Below are 27,833 nucleotides of genomic sequence, written 5' to 3' on the forward strand. Positions count from 1 at the left end.
CATTTGCCAATTCGAGGGTCATAACTTTAGAGTGAATAAGCTGGTTAACAAACCTGAACCTGACCGAGGCATTCTGCCTATAAATATACTGTTTAAATTTTGTGATGATCGGTCAAAAGCTTAAGCTAAAAGTTATTCGGCGGACAAGGCCGATTTTAGGTAATTTCTATTATTGAGTAACTCGAGCGATACGATCATACTTGTCCAAGATATTTTGGCCATACACATTCTGACCAAATTTGGTGGTGATTAGACAAAGGCTTCATAATAGACTAAAAGCTATTGGTCGGATAAGACCGATTTGGGGCAATTTTTGTACCTAAAGGGCGATAACTCTCGAGTAACTTAAGCAATAAGGCTGGTCTAAGATTGTATGCCTATACACTGACTTAATTAGGTGATGATCCGACAAAGACTTCTAAAGAAATTGATCGAACAAGACCGATTGTGGTAGTTTCAATATTTAAAGGGCGATGACTTTCGAGTATCAAACTTGTCCGCGATATTATGCCCGTACACATTCCGACTACATTTGGTGAGTATTGGACAATGCTTCTGAAGTTATTCATCTAAAAACATGTTGCACGAAACCCGGCAGGTGAAACTATAATATGCCCCTTTCTATGAACGGTGAGGATAATAGTTCGTTGAAGTGAGAAAATAACAAACAAGTTTAACCGATCCGGGGTCTACTACCAATGGCAACGGAACGGAAAATGAGTATACTCTCCGCGACATATCGGTGACTATTGGCGAAGGGATACCGCGGTAATATTGGTATATATATCTTATACTAGTGGGAAAAGTGTGTTTCATCCAAAATATCCGGAGACTATAAATTAATATGCTGACTAAAAACAAAACATAGGTCATTGTTAAAACATTTATTACATGTACAAGAAATAAAACAAAGGCTTAAACACAGACGGTTACAATATTCCAAAATATACGAATCATTATACAGTAAAGTCCAGCATGTAGACAATGATCCATGTCAAACAACAACATACTTATTACAATGTAAATATATTATATTAAGTCGGGAAATAGCCACTGTGGAAACATATTCAAACAGTCAGGGTTGCTATCTTTTGAAGACAGGTGCTATTATCATCTTTCATTAACTGTTTTCAAAAGCATGAAATGTTTGACTCCTTCGTTAACATTTGCCAAAAATGAGCACTATAGCTTGCGTTCTTCAGAAAACAAGGATTTTTTTGTTGTTAAACCTAGAACAAACTATATCAAAAATACATTTGCCTATAAAGCAATGAAAATTTGGAATTCTCTTCCTACATACATTAAATGTAAAGATAAGCTACCAGCCTTTAAACATGCATTAAAAGGCTTTTTATTGGCAGAATAATTTTATCACATGAAAAACAATCTTGACACTTTATTTAATTCACATTATAATAAAAAGTTCATTGTTTACATGAATTGTGAATTGTGTTAATGTACGTATATGACATTCTTGCAACAACTTGTAATGGATACTACCAAATATGTAAATGTTGAAAATATATTGATTGAATGTGGTTTTACTGAATATATCTACATTATTTACAGTGTGAAATTATTGTAATTTATAATCATCATATTAAACTGAGTTGTGTTTGTCGAAGAAATGTATGATAGTGATAGTGTGTTTGTATGTTTTTTTTTTATGTTGCTTAATTAGCATATGTGTTTTTGTAATACTTTTTGTGTGAAGGCCATGCTGGAAATAAGTAGTATGTCTGTAATGATTGTACACTTAGTATGTAACCTTCGTTAAATAAAGTTGTGTTATTATTATTATTATTATTATTATTATTATTATATGGCAGTCATTTTAACAAAGTAATAGAGAACGGAACGCATTCAGTTCACATATGGCGTGTTTGACCACAGAGGGCATTATAATTATATTAGCATGAACACTGGCATTCCGGTGTCCGCCCACAGTCGCGGCAGCGGCAAAGGTCTTGTTCGCCACGAGAGCCCATCCGGTAGGGTAGGGTGAGTCCGTTTACGTCCCAGCGGACAAGCACCCAGTAGGGATCACCTCGCTGGATGTAATAGGAAATATATCTGGAGTCTGCGCCGTCCATCACCACGCCCGCCCCGCCACGGTTCTGCAAACATATATATATACGTCATACATGTATATGCAATGTTAAGATATGCATTTTAAATTAAAAACAATAAATCTCTTGATACAGGTATCGGTCATCAAACATAAGCGTTAAATTGCGCTACCTCGTCCGTCCATGTCCAGCCAGGACCTCGATTGACTCGATCACCTTCGCATAGTACCGGCAGATCCTGGTCTGAAATGCAATAATAATAAAAGTAGCACAAGACGGTTGCAATGGCAAGTGAGCACGTTCAAAACATTTGCTGTTATTAATGTATTCATAATATTAATTGATCGACCATGGTTATTGTTTTGCCAATCATCATTTTCCATACATATTGCCAGTATAAATGAATTCGTGATTTAAAATCACTCCGATTGATCCGATTGTCATGGCTTATCTATAGTGTACGAACTGGTCCAAAAGTCTCAAATGTACGGCGCGTCTATGAGAGCACCCATTCATTTGTGTGTGGTGCGAAAATGAGATTACAGCACCGTGACTATGTTATAAATCTTTCGTCTTTGAAGTATACGTAGCTCAAAAATTGGCGTTTTTGGTAGGCCCACTTGCATAAAAGTTCGATAATATTTGTTTGGCATGATTCGTCATAAAATGAAGGAATAATCGGTCTTTAAAGGGTGAGTTGGTTTCTCCCTCAGACATCGGTGCCGTTGTCTCTGTGAAATGATAAATGCGAAAGAGATTCCTGGCATGATGAAGAACATCTTCTTCATAATTGCATGTAAGGAAATTTAAGCAATGACGGTGAGTAAACGAATGAAAGAGCGGCTAGTTACAAGACTAATATACAAGATAACTATTCAACCTATGCCAACTTACATTGTTGAGCTTTCCATTTCCCACTCTGAAATGAAAAACATTATTGTCAAGACAATACATCACTTTTCCGGGATGGACAAGCCATACAGTTATAGAGACAAATATCAGATGTGGAAAACATGTAAATGTAATAAATAACAAGAACGTGTAAATACAAAAATACCATATACAGCCAAATTCTGTGATAAGAGTTCATGTACATTCGATTTTATCAGGCTTTTCTTTGTAAAATGCAAATGATAGATGTGTGTGTCGTTACGGTAAAGGCGACATGCTGTTAATATACGCGAATTGTTACATTTGAGGTACATGCTGAACTGTGACTTCGCCAACTCCAGGTGGCGTTGTCTAGCCTAAGGGTTAGAGGCAGCAGGCCAGCAGCCGGTGTTACTACCTCCGCTCCATTCTGACCGTAGCTTCACATTAACGAACTGATCGAATCCACCATGACCCTGTCCAACACCGCTTATGTAAGCCACCATATGCTGCACCAAGCGACAACGTCTTATCACAGACATCCAAACAGCCATGTGGCTTTAAACGCCATGCAGGCCATAGTGCATTAGTTTGAGCTTAGTCATTGTCCCAAATCTTCTGTGAACTGATGTTACATCTTTTAAAATGTATTTACAAAATGAAATACCAGTGTCAGTGTAATTTTACTGAAAGAGCCACTAGCATTGACACAGTCCGCTCCAAGAGGTGATGCCGCCCATCTTCCGGCCGCTTACATGGGAGACGCACAGCGTAAACGCGTGCTGATGTGTTACATAGCCTGATCTACAGTAGATACGACAGTCATGCACCCAACAAGCAAACAAGCGTGCCCAAATACTAGCACGTGAATACGTGCCAAGCTCTGATTTTGTTGAACGGAAGAGTTATTTCAAAGGGTTTTCCTACTTATGTGGCATAAAAAGATCATTGCAGTTTCTGATTGTAAACTTTATTAAGTTGTCTTTACAATTAAACAACTTCATATTGCACATGAGATTCCTTGAGCCACGAAGCACTAGTTTGACGAGGACGGATTCAAGTACATGCATCATGCGACGACTACGGCAGGGGGCACATACGGAATACGCCTCGCCGGACAGCCAACATTGTGTTCCAGAAACTTACCGGGCAGTCACCACCTGCCGCAAACTCCCCCATTGTCCCTTCTGATGACTAAAATAGAAAAGGAAGGTCGTTTTAACAAATGAAAAACACACAACAAAAAACGTTTAACAGCTGGGCTGGGCGAAACGCATTATAATAACATGTAGTTCTCAAGAAAGTTCGACGTATCATTTTTTAGATCTGTAAACTAACCTGTGAAGGTTTGTCGACGATGTGTACTTTGTTCATGTCAGTTGTGGTAAGTACACGTGTACTGGAGGTTCCGTCCGGCCACTGGACAGTCAGCTGTGTCGGCGTCTCGGTGCCCAGGCCAACGTGCGCGTAAGGCTCCATTTCGCACAGGTAACCCGATCCGCCGTCTATTACGTGCAAGTGGTTCGTTCCGGCAGAAGAAGTGACTTTTACAGCGGCCCCGCGCGCCGGCGCCCCAAACTGCGTCCTCGGTTGGATACGTATCCAGTTGTTGTTGTTTCCTGGATTGACTGTGAATACAGTCAGTGGCTGTGAATTTCCCTCGCCATGTGAAAGCATGAGATCCAGTTTTCCGTCGCCATTAAAGTCTGTCACTGCTCCGCCAGTGCCATAGCCTTCTGGTTCCAGAGCGTCGCCAATATTCAACGTTTGAATATCTATTTGACCATTTTCCGGAACTATTTTAAACAATTTATTGGGCTGCTGGCTACGATAAAATATATTATTTTGTAACACTTCAAGTATGCCATCATTGTCAAAGTCAGCGGCAATAACAGTCCTGATAGGTGTTGGTGTAGCGTACGAGCCAGTAGCAACGTTTTCGAACGTCACTGTGCCGTTATCTCTCTTCTGAATATACAGCCGGTGGGGGCCGTCCCAGTTGCCGTAGGCTATATCCACATAACCGTCCCTGTTGAAATCCGCCAGTGCAATGCCGCGGACGTTCTCATTTCCGTCAAGGACGCCGGTGCTGTCCGCCACATCCTGGAATGTGCCATTGCCGAGGTTCCTAAACAGGAAGTTGGCCCCTGCGTTAAACATTCTTCGGTTACCCTCGTTACCGAAGAAAATGTCAGACACCCCGTTGTTGCCGAGAATGGGTCCAACGACGATACCACGCCCTCCTTAAATGGAAATGTCCATTACATTATTTTCTTTGTCAAAAAGAGTCATCATAATTTAAAGAATAATAACCTCTGTAAGAAAACACTTTTGTTTACTTTTGTAGTAAAGCTGCACTCTCACAGACTTACCATTTTTAAAACTTTTACTTTTTAAAAACAAAAATCGTGGAAAGAGCAAATGTTTGCGTAAATATCTGCAAACCAATAATATAAGACTGCTGACAAAAGATCAGATCGCAGATTTTCATATTTCCGTTCGAAAATTAATGTTTATGGCTTACTAACGGTTTAAGAAAAATGCATAAAAAGTCATTTTTTGAACTTAAATATAAAAATCTGCGATCTATTTTTTGTCAGCAGTCTTATATAATTGGTTTCCATGGATTTTCACAAAAATTGGCTCGTTCCAGGACAAAATATAAAGAAGTTGTCAAAACGTTCAAGCTGTGAGAGTGCAGCTTTAATACACGTGCATAAAATACTCTAAACATTTTATCAATAATTTCTTCTTCCGTTTCATTGAACTTTATCAGAAATCGGAGCGCTTTAAGGATGTTGATTGCCGATGCCACAGAGTAATGAGGCCCCTTCATTCCTTCTTTTTCAGAGAAGCGACTACCTGTGCTCCTAGCGATGCCCGCCTCCTCACCGACGTTCCGTAACTTGATAATTCCGGTGTTGAGGTCGCTCGCCGCTTCGTCCATCTCCACCAGGGCAAACGCACCTAGTGAAATAAAACAATGGCACAATCAAGCAAACTGAACTTTTATAATGACAAGCTGAATGTTAATTGAAATCTACACGGTGATGAACTTATACAATAAAAATATTAACATGTACATGTACTAGCTGGTTAATGAAAAAGATTTGTGACAGTGCTGGCCGGGGCCTAAAATATGAGAGTATATTATCCATATGGCTCAACATTTATATTAAGGTTCGATTGTTTTCCAAAACGATACATTATGGTGAATTTTCGAAGAGGGAAGTTCATGCATCATGATTACCTTGACTCTGGTACGAGTAAGTCGCGACCACGAAGGCGTATTTCCCTGTCCCCTTTCGGTCCACACACGCCACTGAGCGGCCGGCGAACCCCTTAGCGGGCATATTTATGTTGTGAGGGTCCGAGTACAGGTCCACGTAGCGCCCGTCCCGCCACTTGAATATCTTGTCACCGTAAGCTGCCCGGCCCGCGTACGCCTGGTTTGTGTTAAGGAAATATATCTCCTCCTTCCCGTCACCGTCAATGTCGCACGCCGCAACACCTGATGTGTGATTTATGACATAACGTTCAGAAAGAGTGAACATATTGAGATGTCGGACCCCAAAATGCGTTCGTACCGTAATAACTAATAATCAGTAAACAATCCTAAACCTTGCAAACGTAAACGCAAATTTCAGCTATAAAATCATTTCATAACAATGTTAATAGATTATATGACGGTCTATTTAACCAGAATACATGTTAGATTATTGGTTAACGAAAATGCAAGGAAATTGCCTACCTATTGCGTTTCCGGGTACATCTCTCAGGCTCTCAAATGGAGTTCCCTCCAGGGCAATGTTCGAGGCCCGTCCAGTGGCATTGTCATACGTGAACACAAAGTTAGGGCCACTGTAGCCCGCTACGACGAAGTCCGGGCGTCCATCGTGGTTGACGTCGACGACAGCCACACCGTAGTTCTTCTGGTTGGTGGAGATGTGGTCAAGCCAAGCTACCTTTGAGAAAAATGGCGAATCGTTGTTTAAAAGCAGGAGGCTGCATCCCGGTATTAACGTGTGCAGTACAATAAGTAATGCAAGTTGGCTTCTTCCTTCCATATTCCTTTGTTTGGTAATGAATTCTTTAACCTATCCAAAATGTATCTTTTTAGAACGTCCCAAATGTCTTAAGATGTATATTTAATCAATAAAACCTATCAAATACACAGCCATGTTATGAAACAAAAATCCATGTTTATATAACACCGCATATATGTATTGCAGTAGCCTCCCTTGTATTAATCCCTTATTCCTTTGTTTATTGCTCAATTCCTTAACCTCGATGTATCTTTTGAGAACGGTTAAAATGTCTTTTAACGTATATTTAATCAGTAAATCCTACCAAACACATAGTCATGTTATGAATCAAAAATCCATGTTTATATAACCGCATATACGTATTGCAGTAGCCTCCCTTGCATTCAGCCAGCCGGAGGCTATACGCCTGTACATGTATATTGACTTCCGTTAGTTGTGTTTAGTTGATCACTGAGAAGGCATTTAAAATACTTGTATAAATAAAGTTTTCGAATAAGTGTCCAAAATATTTAAATTCAGTCTCAATATCACGTCGCAAGCGTAGATAACACTTATCGACCTAAATTTCAACCACAATTGATCTTTCTAGTAGCCGCTTATGAAAGAATATATATATATTTAAAGAGGTCTTCAAATACTTATTCGATAAATGGTCTCTTTAATTCCATTAAAGAATTTTTTTATCAAATTAAAGATAGCACTGGGCATCAATTGAATAAGAGATAACACCATTTTTTTTTTTAGAATTCTACAATTCAATTGAAGATATACCCAAAGTCAACTGAATTAATAAGCTATATCCAAGTGAATGAGAGCTCAGCTATCGCCAAATTAATTAGGGACCATATTATCCAATGGCAGATATCTATAACTCTTAATTATACATTGTATTGTTTCAAATTTAGCCAAATTAATGATCTCAACAATTGAAATAAAGAGCTCATAAATAGCCTGAATAAGACCCAATAAGATCTCAGATCTTATTACATCATGATCTGGGAGGTAGACAAAATCCCCCTCTTGAAATATTTGTTATTTTCAAATATTAAACATGTAGCAGAGGTGAAGTGTGAAATTGTTATTAAAACTGAGTTATCTTTAATTTGAAAACTGTGAAAACTGTTTTGTATGTTAGATAATAAATACATGTAATGACTGTTTATCCATTATTTTCTGTGTAAATGAAACATGTGTAGTATAGAAAAAATGGAAATATTAAAAATATTTATTTATTTTAACCTTGTTGAGGGGTGTCTTGTAAAATTGATGAGGGGGATAATGCCCGCCTTGAAAAATTGATGGGGGGATTTTGTCCGGGGGGATTTTGTCCTACACTCATTCAAATCAATAATGGATAAGTACAGATTTGTTTGAAAATCTACAATTCATTTGTTGCCCCCAGTAATTGAATGAGCTCTCTTTTTATTTGAAGAGGTCTTCAAATCATTTGAAGAGGTCTCTTATTATTTAAATAGCATTTTAAGTATTTGAGTTTACGTAGATTTGCTGCTCCATAAAAAAATATAATATATATTTGGGTGTTGCAGCCGATCAAACTCTAGCATCACAGAATATGTATAAAAAAAGCTTAAAGCCTGCGCCAAAACTTGGATATATGAAAAACAACAAACAAACACAAAAGAACAATAATTCAATTTATATTTATTTATCATCTTGCATCGTCATGATATCATTACATGGAATGCATCTAAAATACATACAGAAATAGCTATTATCACATGACATAATTATGGTTTAAAAAGTACACGTGAGAACTGCTTGATACTGGCCAGCAAGTCCTCACAGCCAATGGAGACACTGGCGCGTGACCCGTACAAATGCAACTGTCATAGCAACGATGGTTCAAACATTCCAGATTTATTCACACTGGCTTTCATGAATAAGAATGGGGAGTCGTTTAATGGTATCCAATGTACAAATAAGTTTGAGCCATTCAAAATTAATGTTATAAGTTTAAGCCAGGGGACCCCTCATAGTTTTAGTATCAATTAAATGTGTATTCTTTGCTGATTACTAATATGTAAAATAAATGACCGTAAAATGATCATAAAATTAGCGCAGTTAGTACTGTTGTTTTTTTTTACTTAAAATTGGACATCAAATGGACTATTTGCAATATTTCAAAAAAAAAATAGCTTGTTTGTAATACTATGTTTTGCCTTTTTATTTCAATTAAATATTCCTCCTTTGCACATCAAACCCTTAAAAAGGATACCAAAACAATATGGGGTCACCACGCATTCACACATCATTGTACATAGTCATATATGATACTTTCAGACAGGACTGCACACTTTCTAAGACAGATCATTTTAGTAAGAGTTTGCATACAACCTTGGTAAGTTTTCTTCATTTGAACATTGTAAGTCTAAAACTACATGTAGTGTATCTAGATTGGTGAAACCTGCTGAAGGTGTACAAGGACATTGTGCACTGCAGGTCATTGCCTTTAAGTTATAAGTAATTTCTTTCAAATTAACCATCAATTCAATTGTTGAGAAAATTGAAAAATGATCTTTGAGTTTGAGAAAGAAAAGAAAAAGGTAAGTTACTTTTACAAAATATTTTGTAATCTCAACATGTCAATGAATAAAAGGCATACTTCCATATTACCACTATAAGATCTTGCACAGATAGTGTGATACATACATTATAAAGCAATCAATTAAGACTAGCATTGTTATGAACAATTAAGTAGCTATAATAACATGCAAGAACTTTTAAAAGATGTCATATCATGTCATTTCTAAAACAAACATTGAAAATCACAGTAAATGCTAAAGAGAAATCAATATAGTCTGAAACCAATCAATATGCTGGCTCAGGGTCAGTCTGTATAGTCTGGGACAAATTAACATGTTGGTCCAGGGTCAGTCTATATAGTCTGGGACCAATCAACATGTTGGTCCAGTGTCAGTCTATAAAGACTGCGACCAGTCAACAGGCTTGCCAATTGTCAGTCTGTATACTCTGGGACCAGTCAACATATTGGTCCAGAGTCAGTCTGTATAGTCTGGGACCAATCAACATGTTGGTCCAGAGTCAGTCTATATAATCTGGGACCAATCAACATGTTGGTCCAGAGTCAGTCTATATAATCTGGGACCAATCAACATGTTGGTCCAGAGTCAGTCTGTATAATCTGGGACCAATCAACATGTTGGTCCAGAGTCAGTCTATATAATCTGGGACCAATCAACATGTTGGTCCAGAGTCAGTCTATATAATCTGGGACCAATCAACATGTTGGTCCAGAGTCAGTCTATATAATCTGGGACCAATCAACATGTTGGTCCAGAGTCAGTCTATATAATCTGGGACCAATCAACATGTTGGTCCAGAGTCAGTCTATATAATCTGGGACCAATCAACATGTTGGTCCAGAGTCAGTCTATATAATCTGGGACCAATCAACATGTTGGTCCAGAGTCAGTCTGTATAGTCTGGGACCAATCAACATGTTGGTCCAGAGTCAGTCTGTATAGTCTGGGACCAATCAACATGTTGGTCCAGAGTCAGTCTATATAATCTGGGACCAATCAACATGTTGGTCCAGAGTCAGTCTATATAATCTGGGACCAATCAACATGTTGGTCCAGAGTCAGTCTATATAGTCTGGGACCAATCAACATATTGGTCCAGAGTCAGTCTGTATAGTCTGGGACCAATCAACATGTTGGTCCAGAGTCAGTCTGTATAGTTTGGAATAATTAACATCCTGATCCAGGGCAAGTCTACATAGTCTGGGACCAATCAACATGCTGGCCCAGGGTAAGTCTATAAAGACTGCAACCAGTCAACAGGCTTGCCAATTGTCAGTCTAAATAGTCTGGGACAAACATATATTCTCCTGTCCGCCAACCATGAATATATTTCCAAAGACTTATGTAAACAGGTAATGTGTTGAACATGAAACAGAAACTTTTTTGTAAATACTGATAAAATATCCTTATTCCTCACTTAATTTAAATTAGAGCTATCACAGAATGTGATTAATAACCCAGCATGCCCAAGTGTCGGAAATATTGCCTGAATAAAACAATCTAAGCAATCAAGTTGAGCATGCTTCATTTCAGGTAAATGTACCACAGAATTGACATGAGGAAGATTGGAAAATTTTGATACTGTTTTGTAACACAAACCATCACCAGTAAGGCTTATATAGCAAAACATACTAAGTTTGGATGGTTGCTGTGACCTTGTCCTTGAAACGGACTCAGGTCTTGTGAGCGACACATTCTCATGGTATGGTGGTCACTTCTGCAAAATATTTTCAAAATCTGACCATCAATGAGAGAGAGATGGACTGGACAAAACTGACAAGACAGACCAACCAAAGTTTAGAAGGTTGCTGTGACCTTGAAGTTTAAGGTAGGGTCACATCTTGTGCACAGCACATCTTCATGCTTTGGTGATCACTTCTGCCAAATATTTTTTAAACCTAACAGTATGTGTCAAAGATATAAACCAGACATACAAAGTTCAGGTTGCTTTGACCTTGACCTTAAAGGTAGGGAAACAGGTCTCAAGTGCAACACATCGTCATGCTATGGTGGTCACTTAGTGGAACTGTCAGTCACGTTGATCATGGCAATTTTAAAATTTAAGCATGAATGAGACAGATATGGCTCAGACAACAACTTTTATCAGGCTTATAAAGCAAAACATACTAAGATTAGAAGGTTGCTGTGACCTTCACCTTTCAGGTAGGGACATGGGTTATGTGCGCAACACATCCTTATGGTATGGTGGTCACTTCTGCCAAATATTTTCAAAATCCAACCTTGAATAAGAAAGATATTGACAACACAAAAGCAGGACGACAGACAGACAGATGGGACGACAAGCGTGAATCCTATAAAGCCCACAATTCACCTGGTTTTACCAATTATACACACAAGTCATTTCTGGTCATTTAAATGGAAACATAGGGACAATATGAATGTAAAGTATACAAAAATAACATCAGTTAATGTAAATGTGCACAGGTTCAGAAACATCCGGTATGGCTTTCAGAGAACAAGCAGATAAAATATGTTATGTACATTTTGGTTGATTTTTACAATACATAATAAATATTAGCCTGTCTTTTAATAGGCCATTAATGCATATTTGCAGAAAAATGATAACTATGTTGATGACTTTGGTCTGATAACCTGTTACACACAGATTTGGAATGCCCTTTTACACTGAACTCCTTAAAGGAAAAAGTTTCTTGGTTTTAATGTTACTATGTACCGGTAATAAGAATACATGGTTTATGTTTTATGGAAAATATATAAAATTCAATACAGAAATATAATTTTTCAATATTGATTCCTTTTTACAAAATTAAGAGATATTTTTGTCACAGTGTATAATGTTATTGAGCACAAATAACAGCATTTCATGAACAGAGTCTTTGGTACAGCAATCTGGGCTAATTTGTACAAATGAGCAGAAAGTTTGTACATAATGTAAGTAGATTTTTACCTAGAAGTAATATTTATAAACAAACACCATGCATAAAATTGTCCAGATTTAAAACACATGTAAAAATAAATATACTTAGATAAACAATAGTTAAAATACATGACAAACATTGCAAGGCACCAATAACTGATATAGTACCAATAACTACAAGATAAAAATATCATATTCCAGTTTATGTAAAATAGTTCATCAGATTAACCCACCACCGTATTAACTATCTGTTCATGTTCAAACACAAATTCAATGTCACTGTAGCTACATGTATCTCTTTAAATCAATACAGGATTGGCAATGTTTTGTATAGTAATCACATCTAATCTACATTAACAGGTATATTTTCCAAAACCAGTTCCCTTAAATACCCTTCCAAAATCAATCACAGTCTAACATAGTTGCCCTATCCCCATAATGTAAGACAAAGAGAGAGAGCCAAGCAGAATCTCCTGCGGGCCGTAAGTACACAACACAAGATTATCCCCCGTCCTGAGTGGATCATCTGTCCCAGGTCTTGATCTCATTGATGATCCACATCTGGGCGGACTTGTCCGGCTCACAGCGGACCAGGTGCAACTTGTTGTCGTGGCCTGCCTCCACACACTTCTGATAGTCTCTATTACGGAACAGGCCAGACGTCTGCAGTACATTGAAACATAGGATTAAACACCATTTCATTATATCCTTTTCAGTGGTTTATAAACAATATTAGAAATATAACATTTTGACATCACTCCAGTTTTGCTATCCAACTTAACCATAAGCATGTAAGGTGCTGGGACAAAATATCAATGATACCATTTTCATTACCATGTTATATTCACGCATAATTTAATGTAGTGACTTTGAATCATAAAATAAAAATTTCTGTTTGATTCAGTGAGATATTGAATATATTGCATCTTGTAAACACTGAAATATGATATTTTCACTTGTGAAGTGTAACTGGGTATACGATGTATATAGCGGCACTTATATTGTCTCGCTATAGAGCTAGCTTTTATAGCGACGCGGTAGAGTGTCCGCCTGCAGAGCGAGAGGTCGTGGGTTCGAACCCCGACAGGGGCACATAGCAATTTGTGCAGTCTGTTACATTTGGCGCCCAACGAGGGACCCGTGTTATACGATATGCCTCAAGGTCATTGTGAATTGACCATAGTCTCCGAAATTCGAGGACGAATTTCAAAATGGAGGGGGAATGTGTAACCGGGTATACGATGTATATAGCGGCACTTAAACTGTCTCGCTATAGAGCTAGCTTTTATAGCGACGCGGTAGAGTGTCCGCCTGCAGAGCGAGAGGTCGTGGGTTCGAACCCCGACAGGGGCACATACCAATTTGTGCAGTCTGTTACAGAAGATACGGCTTTCTGTGCTCACTTGATAAAATCAAATCAATATCCCTCTATAACAAATAATCATCCTCTATTTGACTACTGGGAAAATACCCCTGCATACTATAATTGACAGGATTGGTCTTGAATATTTGCTTTTTAGTTCCTTGTTTTCCAAATGGTATACTGAAAGAATCATGCAAATTTTCATATTTCCTCAAGTGATGAGCAACAAGATAGTGAAAACATGCATCTACCTCATCCCACTCCCAAGGCCCTGTGGGCTCTGTGGCACAGAAGCTCATGTGGAGGGTGTCTCCGCCCGGGGCTGTAATACACCGCTCACCAACCCCTATCTGACCCTTGGTGTTCAACCGAAACATCTGTGTAATAAACCATCCATGTTCGTTACATAGAAATTTCTACCTCCACTCATTGGATTTCACAAAACATATGTACATGTATTAAGATTAAACAAATATATGCAGGTGAGCAAAATTATTTTCTGTAAGAAGCAGATTTATTTTATACAACATTAATATCATATTGAAATAATATCATAATCCAGACAATTTAAAGTCTTTTCTTAGCGATATAATTTAAGAAAAGAAATGACCATACTTACCACACCAAGCATGCTAAGACTGTAAAGCACTCACACATGCAACTATTACCAGATAAAAAGTGTTTCAAAATATTAAAAAAATCAAGTATATTAAAGTATAATAGAGATATGAGACAAAGCAATCTGAAGCAATCTAAAGCACCACAAGACTGTTAGTCATTACAGAAAATCCCCTACAAATCTAAAAATTCAAACGGACTTTTTAGTATGAGAGGCATGTGCAAGTGTTTTCCTGCCCAGCTGTTGAAAATGTGAAAGAGTCACCACCCCGGGGCAGCCGGTGGGGGCCGACCTGACAAGCCCTGTGATGTCACACTCTACTTACAGTCACCCAGGACAAACATACGTGCTGAATCTATTTCACAGTATCCTGAGTAGGACTTTTTGTATGACATAAAGTATTTGATTTCAAATATAACACATGATTTGGTGTGTTCATATTCCGTCAAGTTATCTATGTCGCACTACATGTGTGAAAATAGTTATGAGAATAATGCTTTTAAAGTTTGACCACAAAAATTAGTTTAATTAGCTGTTATTTGATAATGATGAAAATCTATACTAATTTTGCAAATTGTTTTAGTTTTGGCTTTAAAATCAGAGCAGTCTTTCTGTTCCTTGGGTCAGTATATCAAGGGAGGCAATTAGGCAGTACATCAAGGGAGGTAAGTAAGTTAGCTTCAGAGATTGCAAACTTTGCCAAGTTTTGTAAAGACACCATAGAGATAGCAAAAAAATGAGTGAAAAGAAACAGAGTGAACAGAAATAGGCTTCTTACAATGTGTAGCATAAATAAACAAATTGATTTACATGCACATTTTAAAAATTGATTGATAAATACAGTTAGTACTAGTAATGTGGCGAATGCCTGCTGGTAGGAAAAGTTAGAAATAAGTCTCGGAATGCAATCCAACATCGACTAGGTTAATTCAAAATGAAATATCTTAAAATATATAGCTTTCAGCTTTAAAAGAGCAGAAAATCTGTATGGGATAGCAAGTTAATATGCATACTAGTAATATTGTGCTTCCCTGATGTTAAAGGTATTATATGAAATGGTTAACAATATAAGAAGAATTGTGCATGTAATGCATAAAGGTTATGTGCATTAAGGATATAAAGAGTATGTTAGTAAGACTGTGTTAGTAATAGATTCTAGATCAGCACAATATGGTGGTCTAAGGTAATACAAGCTGTGTTGAGGTCACCGGGCTTGGCCGGCGACAACCCACCTGGTTACCACCGTAGTGATGACAATGGCTGACACCGATTGGTCCACCACCAACAGACTGGCCGAGCGTATCCCAGCAAAGCATTCCCTTCTTCTGCTTCACCTGTAAAAGAAAAGGGAAGCAAAATACTTATATTTACTTTTATACAAAAAGCGACTGAGAGACCATGGATAGTATTTTGTTAAAGGAATAACATGTCTAAACAAAAGGGCCAAAATGGTCCTACATCGCTCACTGTCTATTTAAATTACTAACTAGTCAATGGTTATTAAGAATATTGGTTAACAACCACTACATGAGGCTACATACCATTTCAATTATGATTAAGTCTTAGCCTTGCAGTTTCAGAGAAGAATTTTACTAGATTTTACTTAAGTATGTAGAAAACTTGTGACCCTAGGGGCTGGTCCACTTTTGACCCCAGGGACATAATCTGAATCATCTAGGTAAAGAACCACTACCTGATGCCGCATATCAAATATCATGGGTCTGGTCCATGGGGTTTCAGAGATTTTAGAAAGTTTCAAAATTTTGATACTGGATGCAGGACAAAGAACGTCTCCCAATAGCTCAGTAAGCTAAAAACGTTACATAACATACCTGTATGTGACACAAAAAATAAAGCCAAATACATCAAAATCTACAATTGTTTTTATATTTGAACACCTTAAATGCTTTCAATAACTTTATGCAATTAAATAAATTAAATTTATAAATTCAAAAGTGACAATATTTCCAAATCTATGAGTTCCAAATGCACATTATTTTTTTTTAACAGGCTTATACAATTTTGTTTCTGTCTGTATACCATTGTAAACTACACAAGTTAAATCACATTGAAGCTCTATGATGGGCAACTCCTGGATATCTATTTCCCCTTAAGGTTTCACCTACACCTACCTCTCCCCATGCCTTATTTGGGGGCAGTATAGGGAACTTGTCATACACCTCGTACGCTATGTTGTCCATAAACCAGCGGAAACTCTTGCAATTGTGGTCCTTTTTGAACTGGAGCTGCTTGGAGAGATCCCCGATGGGGTATCCCCGCACGCTCGGCTCCCGCGTGTAGAAATACTCCTTAAAGTCGTCGTCCAGCCACACTTCCACCACACGCATGTAGTTCTACACACAGGACAGAAAAGAATATGAGCAAAATTGTTTGTATTTCCTTCATTATTCTGCATCACACAAGATAACACAATCTCTTTCACCTTTACTCCTTATTTCAATGCCCACCAGTCTTCTAGGTGAATTGAATACATTTTTGTTTTAAAGCTTATCTGGAACTACATTGTACGAGTAACTATTTTTGCCACATAAAACAACAACATTTACGTCTATTTGAAAGACTGTATGTATTGATTTGGGTATTTCTGACATCATTTACTTTTAACCCTTAGAAAAGTTACCCGAATATCAGTTTATTTTCTAAGAAACTATAAGGAATCAGAATGTTACCAGCAGTATGACTGGGATCTTGACATCTACTTTCCCGAAGCCATATGGCATGTGGTTTCTGTATACATGTCCGACATGGGAACATGGCACCCACTCAACGCTCCCCCCACACTGCCAGATCTTCAATCATACAAAATGATACACTAATACATGTAGGTATGCCATATTTCCTACAACAGTAATTTATCTCATTATTTAAATGGAAAACATAGTTACAGTTTACAAAATACTGGTAGCCATCCATCCAATAAAGAACATGTTATAACAACCTCTGTGAGTGGATTCATAACAGAAAAAAATTAACCATCTAACTATTACTATTTGATTTCAAGTAAAAATACTTCTAGCCGGTTTCCTTTCATTGAAATAAATTTGAAAATATTGCACAGAGATAAAAACAAACCTTAAAAGAGAGTTCAAAGTTTTCGCCTCCCCATATCTGAAGCCCCTCGTCATAGGCACCAAGCTCAAAGAAATACTTCCTGTCCATGGCAAATAGCCCACCAGCATGGGTCGGAGACCTGTATATATGGAGTTACAATGGTTAAAACTGTTTCAATAAGTGATTGCAACTAGCGCCACACATAATGCACAAGTTGGCATTTAGCTCTTAAACAAACCATTACAAAAATTTAATGCTTATCAAAATTTTGCAATACAAAAATATTGAATTAAAAAATAATGAAACATATTACTTTGTTCAGTTCTTTGAATATTCTTAGACAACATTATCATCACGCATTGCGGCTATCGCTGCTGAGAAAACATTGTTCACAAAAGCACCTATATGCGGTGAACCATGCACAATTATGAATCAGGCACATTTACCTGCATGAGGCCATGAATCAGGCACATTTACCTGTATGAGGCCATGAATCAGGCACATTTACCTGCATGAGGCCATGAATCAGGCACATTTACCTGCATGAGGCCATGAATCAGGCACATTCACCTTTATGAGGCCATGAATCAGGCACATTTAGCTGCATGAGGCCATGAATCAGGCACATTTACCTTTAAGAGGCCATGAATCAGGCACATTTACCTGCATGAGGCCATGAATCAGGCATATTTACCTGAATGAGGCCATGAATCAGGCACATTTACCTGCATGAGGCCATGAATCAGGCACATTTACCTGCATGAGGCCATGAATCAGGCACATTTACCTGCATGAGGCCATGAATCAGGCACATTTACCTGCATGAGGCCATGAATCAGGCACATTTACCTGCATGAGGCCATGAATCAGGCACATTTACCTGTATGAGGCCATGAATCAGGCACATTTACCTGCATGAGGCCATGAATCAGGCACATTTACCTGCATGAGGCCATGAATCAGGCACGTTTACCTGTATGAGGCCATGAATCAGGCACAATCAACTGTATGAGGCCATGAATCAGGAACGTTTACCTGTATGAGGCCATGAATCAGGCACATTTACTTGTAAGAGGCCATGAATCATGCTCATTCATTTGCATGAGTCCATGCATCACGCACATTAACCTGTATAAGGCCATGAATCATGCACATTCACTTGCATGAGACCATGACTCATGCACACTCACTAGCATGAGGCCATGAATCATGCACACTCACTAGCATGAGACCATGAATCATGCACATTCACTAGCATGAGACCATGAATCATGCACACTCACTAGCATGAGGCCATGAATCATGCACACTCACTTGCATGAGGCCATAAATCATGCACACTCACTAGCATGAGGCCATGAATCATGCACACTCACTAGCATGAGACCATGAATCATGCACACTCACTAGCATGAGACCATGAATCATGCACACTCACTAGCATGAGGCCATGAATCATTCACTCTCACTTGCATGAGGCTATGAATCACACACATTCACCTGTATGAGGCCATGAATTATGCACACAACTTGCATGAGACCATGAATCATGCAAACTCACTTGCATGAGGCCATGAATCAGTCACACTCACTTGCATGAGGCCATGAATCACGCACACTCACTTGCATGAGGCCATGAATCATGCACACTCACTTGCATGAGGCCATGAATCAAGCACACTCACTTGCATGAGGCCATGAATCACGCACACTCACTTGCATGAGGCCTTGAATCACGCACATTCACTAGCATGAGACCATGAATCATGCACACTCACTAGCATGAGGCCATGAATCATGCACACTCACTTGCATGAGGCCATAAATCATGCACACTCACTAGCATGAGGCCATGAATCACGCACACTCACTTGCATGAGGCCATGAATCATGCACACTCACTAGCATGAGACCATGAGTCATGCACACTCACTAGCATGAGACCATGACTCATGCACACTCACTAGCATGAGGCCATGAATCATTCACTCTCACTTGCATGAGGCTATGAATCACACACATTCACCTGTATGAGGCCATGAATCATGCACACAACTTGCATGAGACCATGAATCATGCAAACTCACTTGCATGAGGCCATGAATCAGTCACACTCACTTGCATGAGACCATGAATCAGGCACACTCACTAGCATGAGGCCATGAATCATGCACACTCACTAGCATGAGACCATGAATCATGCACACTCACTAGCATGAGACCATGACTCATGCACACTCACTAGCATGAGGCCATGAATCATTCACTCTCACTTGCATGAGGCTATGAATCACACACATTCACCTGTATGAGGCCATGAATCATGCACACAACTTGCATGAGACCATGAATCATGCAAACTCACTTGCATGAGGCCATGAATCAGTCACACTCACTTGCATGAGACCATGAATCAGGCACACTCACTTGCATGAGGCCATGAATCACGCACACTCACTTGCATGAGGCCATGAATCAGGCACACTCACTTGCATGATGCCATGAATCACGCACACTCACTTGCAAGAGGCCATGAATCACGCACACTCACTTGCATGAGGCCATGAATCAAGCACACTCACTTGCATGAGGCCATGAATCACGCACACTCACTTGCATGAGGCCATGAATCAGGCACACTCACTTGCATGAGGCCATGAATCATGCACACTCACTTGCATGAGGCCATGAATCATGCACACTAACTTGCATGAGGCCATGAATCATGCACACTCACTTGCATGAGGCCATGAATCACGCACACTCACTTGCATGAGGCCATGAATCATGCACACTCACTAGCATGAGGCCATGAATCATGCACACTCACTTGCATGAGGCCATAAATCATGCACACTCACTAGCATGAGGCCATGAATCATGCACACTCACTAGCATGAGACCATGAATCATGCACACTCACTAGCATGAGACCATGACTCATGCACACTCACTAGCATGAGGCCATGAATCATTCACTCTCACTTGCATGAGGCTATGAATCACACACATTCACCTGTATGAGGCCATGAATCATGCACACAACTTGCATGAGACCATGAATCATGCAAACTCACTTGCATGAGGCCATGAATCATGCACACTCACTTGCATGAGGCCATGAATCACGCACACTCACTTGCATGAGGCCATGACTCATGCACACTCACTTGCATGAGGCCATGAATCAAGCACACTCACTTGCATGAGGCCATGAATCACGCACACTCACTTGCATGAGGCCTTGAATCACGCACATTCACTAGCATGAGACCATGAATCATGCACACTCACTAGCATGAGGCCATGAATCATGCACACTCACTTGCATGAGGCCATAAATCATGCACACTCACTAGCATGAGGCCATGAATCATGCACACTCACTAGCATGAGACCATGAATCATGCACACTCACTAGCATGAGACCATGACTCATGCACACTCACTAGCATGAGGCCATGAATCATTCACTCTCACTTGCATGAGGCTATGAATCACACACATTCACCTGTATGAGGCCATGAATCATGCACACAACTTGCATGAGACCATGAATCATGCAAACTCACTTGCATGAGGCCATGAATCAGTCACACTCACTTGCATGAGACCATGAATCAGGCACACTCACTTGCATGAGGCCATGAATCACGCACACTCACTTGCATGAGGCCATGAATCAGGCACACTCACTTGCATGATGCCATGAATCACGCACACTCACTTGCAAGAGGCCATGAATCACGCACACTCACTTGCATGAGGCCATGAATCAAGCACACTCACTTGCATGAGGCCATGAATCACGCACACTCACTTGCATGAGGCCATGAATCAGGCACACTCACTTGCATGAGGCCATGAATCATGCACACTCACTTGCATGAGGCCATGAATCATGCACACTAACTTGCATGAGGCCATGAATCATGCACACTCACTTGCATGAGGCCATGAATCACGCACACTCACTTGCATGAGGCCATGAATCATGCACACTCACTTGCATGAGGCCATGAATCACGCACACTCACTTGCATGAGGCCATGAATCATGCACACTCACTTGCATGAGGCCATGAATCAGGCACACTCACTTGCATGAGGCCATGAATCATGCACACTCACTAGCATGAGGCCATGAATCAGGCACACTCACTTGCATGAGGCCATGAATCATGCACATTCAACTGTATGAGGCCATGAATCACGCACACTCACTTGCATGAGGCCATGTTTCACGCACACTCACTTGCATGAGGCCATGAATCATGCACACTCACTTGCATGAGGCCATGAATCAGGCACACTCACTTGCCTGAGGCCATGAATCATGCACACTCACTTGCATGAGACCATGAATCAGGCACACTCACTTGCATGAGGCCATGAATCAGGCACACTCACTTGCATGAGGCCATGAATCAGGCACACTCGCTTGCATGAGGCCATGAATCATGCACACTCACTAGCATGAGGTCATGAATCATGCACACTCACTTGCATGAGGCCATGAATCATGCACACTCACTAGCATGAGGCCATGAATCAGGCACACTCACTTGCATGAGGCCATGAATCATGCACATTCAACTGTATGAGGCCAATGATGCACATTCACCTGTTATGAAGCCAATTATGCACATTCACCTGTATGGTTCACTGTTGTGTTGTCTGCGGGATAGCTCTTTCTGTGGCACCTGACTTTCCTTGTAAAGGAAGCCCCACTCAAATATGCCTCTGTGGTGGGCTGTGGCGGCGCCATATACAGACGCGTACGCAAAGTTGTCCCAGTTGATACCATCTACTATGGGCACTGCCATGATTGTCCTAAAATATTGTATAAAGTTATTTACATTATGTTTTATGATTGGTTTAATGAATTAAAACCTGTATTACAAAAAAATAACATAGTCAGTGTACCTCTAGCAATAATCTATAAGATATTCAAAGATACCGTAACACTGAATGAAGATTTTGCAGTATCAAAATGTATTCAAAATACATGTAGCAATATGTATGTATCAAATCATAGCAAGATTCCACAAGTACCTATCATAAGCAATCCTTGCAAGGAGGGGCACAAGCCAGTTCCTATTGGGTTCACAATGGGCATCCAGGAATATGATGACATCTGCCGTAGAGAGTTCGGCCCCGCGTGTACGGGTTCGGATCAGCCCCATACGCTCTGGGTTGCGGTACAGCTTCACCACGTTGTTGTGCTTCTTGTTGTATTCTGCTATGTATTTCTCCATGGGCTCCTTTAAGTGCGCTGAAAAAAACGTACATGTAATGATTAGTGTTAACTCACTGTTTAAATTACCTACCGCACATCAAAAGTTGGAGCCATAAAATACATTAAGTTTAAAAATGTATTTATCAAATATCATAGCTGTAGAGCTCTGTATGATTATAGAAGTAAAGACACCGTAACAAGTGCTGTGATGCTGTGATACATGTTCATAAAGGTTTTTTTAAACTTTGAAAATACCAGCAAAGTTCTTATGTTGTGTTTCTTTGTGACACCTATGAAACTGTGACAATTTTCACATTAAGTAAATTTTCTGCTATGTATATGTGGAAATATATTGACAAACTCCATAATACCTGCATAAATTTCTGCCTCATAGGTGATATTTATTAAAGTTGGTATACTTCATAATACGAAAGTAGCATTAGTCTTATATTAGTTCTGAACTAACATAAAATGAAAGCAACAGGAACTTTTGTAATGTACCATACCTTTGTCACTAAAATCATCTACCATGACAACTTCCTTAAGAAGTTCTGGAGGAGACATATTGACGACACTGTGGACCGTCCTGATCAGCGTGGACCAGCCCTCATTGTGGAAGACCAGGATCACACTCGCTGTTGGCAGCTCTTTCAGCGTTGGGTAGTTCCAGTACTTACACCTGAATAACAGACAGTACATTTAGTTGATAACTGCAACATTTCAGATGATATCTGCATCAAACATAATACATAAATGATTTCAACTAGAGAAGTCTCAGAGCATGCATTAACATTCTGCTATTGTTAGGTCAGCCTAATTACTAGTAATACCTTTCAGACCTATTTTGACTTTGTCATTCACTCAAGGCCCATAACTCTTGTAAAACCAAAATTAAAAACAAAGTCACACAAATTGCAAGCGTACAATTTTCTATGCTGACCAACATTGCTGTTAAGGTTCGTGTGTGTGAGTACAAGAATTCAGCCCATTTTTTTCCAATTAAAAGACTGTTACTCTTGTTCAACAAATTGAACTGTCACAGAAATCGCATGTGCATCATATATAGCCCCTAGATATATCAATCAAGGGGTACAAACATGTTTATTTTAGATCCATCAGACTGAACGTATAAACCTTATAGTTCAACATAATAATGAGCACATTAATAATATTAAACAAATTTATCTAAACATCAGTAACTGTTGGTTCACTTTCCTAAAAGCATACTCATAACACAGAATGCATTCTTAAATACTTACATTTGCCTAGTCATTTGTGTAGATAGAACTTGATCTTGGAGTTATAATGTCAAAGTTCATTTCAATATTGCTCTTTGATTGGATAAGTGCAATTATATACAAGGTTACAAATATCAGATATTCTTTTATACATATGTCTGTTTAAATAAGAAATTCTGAATTGCAGAAGATACTGCTAGTTCAACCAAATGAACAATTACCTAAAATGTAAATATAAATATTGATTGCATTTTTTCTTTCCTTTATGATCTATGTATGCAGTCGGGCAAGCGAGCAAATTCCCATGATACACTATAGTGCTTCATGGAATTTGCTTACATGCCCATTTGTTCAACACCTGCAACTTTTGCCCTATTGTCTGTTTGTTGACAATGATTCTCAATATACTGAATCACTTCCACATACTCATCCATGCGTGTGTCTGGTATTGTCCTGTCCAGGGAGATTTTGTCACTGACCACCATGTTGAAACCGAACTCACGAACCGATTGGTCAGCTGCTGCTTTTTCCTCCATGCTGGCAAACACAGGCTGGCCTCCCTCACCTGAAACAACACATCAATCAGCTGACATAACTGCAACCTAATTGTCTGTGATAGTTTGTAGACTATGGCCATTCATCATTTCAGTCTCTTTTCCTTTGAAAATGGATACTGATTTTTAGGTACATCAATTTGAAATGAAAATAATTTTAATAGCATGACAGACAATACATATAACTGTTTGCAAATAAACTCAGCATAGCCTACTAATCAATTAGCTAATACAAGCACAAACATAATGCCATTTTGCAACAAAGATACAGTCAAATTGTACCGCAGCAAAAGTGGTTTCTAACAAAAGTTTTTGGCTGTTCATAGAGCATAACTTTAGGCTACTATTTAATTGGCTCGTTTAAATGAAACCAAGGCAAACTATGGACCCTTTGTAAGTGTATAAGCCTGCGGCCTAGCAATAACATAAACCTTGACTTGTAGAAGAATACACTTAATCACTGTCAGCTTTCTTTAATGTATGAAATCAATTGACAGGCTATAGATGTTGCACTTGATTCAGAATTCAGGTGGTGTATTTGGGTGGAGCAAAAGCTATGATCATTCAATGTCCCGAAACCTTCAAAGTCTAAATTCATTTGCAAACAGTAGAATGCATAAGTACAAAAATGCATAATGAATATGAAATTATAAAATACTGAAATTGACTACAACTTGGAAATGTTATTGCATGGATGAAAATATTTGATTATTAATTGATCAGTTTGAATCTCTGATAAGGGAAAGTAAATATTTGGTCTGATTCCCAAAATTGGAAAACCAATCAAAGGCTATTTTAATGAATTTAATTGTTGTTACCAGATATAAATGAAATTTTGAGTAAATTTCATTTAAAAAAAAATAGAGTAAAGAACTGTGTTAATTCCTTAAATGTGCACTGGTAAGGATTGAGTCATCAACTCTTCACACAGCAAGTAGACACTACGTTGCTATATCAGTATAAATACTGCTATAAGCCTAAATATAAAATTAATTTGCAATAATAATTACACACGATCAACATCTTTCTAGACACTTAATTATGAAATTGTACCTGGACCATGAGCTATTTTATAGTCAGGCTCATAATTTCCCAAGACACCCTTCTTTAACTCGGCTCTTGGACCGTAAACTTTCTGTGTTGCACTTGAATCATTTGCGTGACGTTCAAGAGGGTTGGGCATCACATTCTTTTTGGCATCATTGAATGGGAACATTTCTTTCACATCACTGGCGAGCTGATAATATAAAAAAATGTTTCTTAGAAGTAACATTAACTGATAAGTCTTCACTACTTTATGATTCTTGGTTTTAGAACAGTATCAATACAGAGACAGAACTTATCGTGTTAGATGTCACAGCAGAACATTAAGAAATATTATTCACGAATATCTCCATTCTTCTTAGAGATATGGATTTTCATAATGTTTTGGGGAATTACATAGACATAGCAGCCACATAAAGCAAAATTTATGAAACATCACTAGCCTACATTAAACAAAAACTGCACGGCTTCCAGAAAATTACTAGTTTCATTCACTAATGAACAAGGAAAAAATGCTTAAAACTATATTACCTTATTCCAACTTCTCCGTTTCAAGCTATCTTGTTTGCTTGAATCGTCAAGTTTACTCATGAAGTATGGTATAGTAAACAGCAAAACCAAAGTAAGAATTCCAAGTTTTATTAGCAAACTTTTCCTGAACCTGACCCTCATCATTTTGGAGATGATCAACTTTTTTAAACGTTGGACACTATTGGAGTCGCCCAAAAAGTCTGTTAAGACAGAGAGGTTTCGTCTTTCATAAAAGTTTTAGGCCAGCAACTAACCAAATCTAGATAGTGATTACATCGAATATTATCAATATCCGAATAACTGGTACACTTTTTATTTAACTGTTGACGTGGATGGTGGTTAACTTAAATCTCAAACATTTACAAAAAATGTGTCCATGTGGCAAGCAATCGCGCTTTATATAATGTTTGCAAGTATGCAACAAGTGTAATATTAAAATAATTCAGGAAAATAACGTTATTTGTGACAATTCAGCCATCTGACAGTTCCCAGGAATTCCCTATCAACATCGAGGTTGAGGTAATCCTCTAGAGCAGACAACAGTTTTCGAGACACTATGCCATCAACGCGTCTACTGTGGAAAAGGGATCTGGTTATTTCGTAACCGCTGAATCTTGGTTATTTCGCGTGCATAGCTATTTACTGACGTCATGACGCGTAATAATTGAAGATATTTCTTGAAAAACGCTTTTTGACGATTATATATACTTCAGTATAATCTTTTTTTTAATTGCGCTTTATTGAAATGACAGGAGTCGGGTCAAAAAAGCCCAGTACCAGAAAGGCCCGGTTTAGAAAGCCTGGTCCAGAAAGGCCTACTTTTAAATCAAAGGAAACACCTGTATTGTGTTTGAAGGTGTTGTACTTTGATAATTGTCTTTAATGAGGATGAAGATGCCGACATGCCGACGCTAGAACGGACGGTGAGTTAAATATTTAGCGAAAGAACCAAAATAAAATACATAGATTTTTATATATAGGGATAAATGGCCGGCAATGACGATTGCAGAAGAAGTTCTTCTCGAGCACCGTGGCCGAGACAACGTGGCACGTCCAAAGAAATCTTTGTTGAAGCGGGCTGCCAACCGTGCGCGGGCACAGCTCAGACCAGATGAACCAAAGACTCTAGATTTCGAGGTAATACGATTTCTAAGCTATTTAAAATATAAAGTTACTGTAAGAGATCGTATCATAGGCTGAAACCAAATTATCAGTTTTATAAACAAATTGAAATAATTGTGTTGACAGTCTGAGGACTTGGAGCGAGGAGACAACGTCCGTTGTCTGCGTCAAGACAACACCACCAGGACGCTCGCAGACGAGTACTTGAATGTAGACATGAGGACTTCTGAATATCTTGGAAGGATTGGAGATGTATATCGGCTGCGTATGTGATTTGCTGCCACATCTTTCAGTCAGCAATCCTGAAATGACATATGATGAAAATTTTAGAAACCATACGTTCAGAACACTAAAATAGAAGAAGCGGTGAGTTGTTACGCGTGACTTATATGGCATGGAGGGGTGCATTTGTTTATGTATACTGTATGGACTAGACAATGTTTTTGAAATGCTTTCTTAAAATCTATTATAATTAATCTTGGACCAATCTCAAAGGCGGTAGGATTTATGAAAATAAAAACAAGTCTAAATGTAGTCCACCTAGTCAAAATGGGGTAAAAATGCACACATTTTTTTCAAAATGTTAGACTAAGGTTAATGAACA

The 27,833-nt window shown here is 38.7% G+C and overlaps 2 protein-coding genes across 2 annotated transcripts; both read right to left on the reverse strand.

The window, feature by feature from the left end:
* Positions 1–938: 938 nt before the first annotated feature.
* LOC128209625 (cartilage acidic protein 1-like) lies at positions 939–7,135 on the reverse strand. Its single transcript, XM_052913736.1, has 8 exons — positions 6,691–7,135; positions 6,190–6,450; positions 5,802–5,906; positions 4,278–5,182; positions 4,086–4,133; positions 2,964–2,988; positions 2,242–2,312; positions 939–2,117 (listed from the first exon to the last, which is right to left on the reverse strand). The coding sequence occupies exons 1-8, from the start codon at positions 7,004–7,006 to the stop codon at positions 1,911–1,913; spliced, it is 1,938 nt and encodes a 645-aa protein (XP_052769696.1). The 5' UTR covers positions 7,007–7,135; the 3' UTR covers positions 939–1,910.
* Positions 7,136–8,635: 1,500 nt separating this feature from the next.
* On the reverse strand, positions 8,636–26,621 carry LOC128209626 (N-acetylgalactosaminyltransferase 7-like). Its single transcript, XM_052913737.1, has 12 exons — positions 26,108–26,621; positions 25,586–25,769; positions 24,405–24,543; positions 23,247–23,419; positions 22,557–22,776; positions 22,155–22,334; positions 17,524–17,641; positions 17,121–17,240; positions 16,563–16,784; positions 15,663–15,764; positions 14,063–14,188; positions 8,636–13,111 (listed from the first exon to the last, which is right to left on the reverse strand). Exons 1-12 carry the CDS (start codon positions 26,249–26,251, stop codon positions 12,971–12,973), a joined length of 1,869 nt encoding a protein of 622 aa, XP_052769697.1. The 5' UTR covers positions 26,252–26,621; the 3' UTR covers positions 8,636–12,970.
* Positions 26,622–27,833: the final 1,212 nt, after the last annotated feature.

Source organism: Mya arenaria, chromosome 11 (assembly GCF_026914265.1).
Source record: "Mya arenaria isolate MELC-2E11 chromosome 11, ASM2691426v1".
NCBI classification, from domain to species: Eukaryota; Metazoa; Mollusca; class Bivalvia; order Myida; family Myidae; genus Mya; species Mya arenaria.

Excerpts from the sequence above, each read along its gene's own strand:
- LOC128209625 (XM_052913736.1), bottom strand. The coding sequence starts at position 7,006 with ATGGAAGGAAGAAGCCAACTTGCATTACTTATTGTACTGCACACGTTA. Across the intron at positions 6,451-6,690 it reads TGTACCCGGAAACGCAATAG|GTGTTGCGGCGTGCGACATT; the intron begins GTAGGCAATTTC and ends ATCACACATCAG. Across the intron at positions 2,989-4,085 it reads CGGCAGGTGGTGACTGCCCG|AGTGGGAAATGGAAAGCTCA; the intron begins GTAAGTTTCTGG and ends TTTTCATTTCAG.
- LOC128209626 (XM_052913737.1), bottom strand. The coding sequence starts at position 26,251 with ATGATGAGGGTCAGGTTCAGGAAAAGTTTGCTAATAAAACTTGGAATT. Across the intron at positions 24,544-25,585 it reads TAAAATAGCTCATGGTCCAG|GTGAGGGAGGCCAGCCTGTG; the intron begins GTACAATTTCAT and ends GTGTTGTTTCAG. Across the intron at positions 22,335-22,556 it reads GCAAGGATTGCTTATGATAG|GACAATCATGGCAGTGCCCA; the intron begins GTACTTGTGGAA and ends ACAATATTTTAG.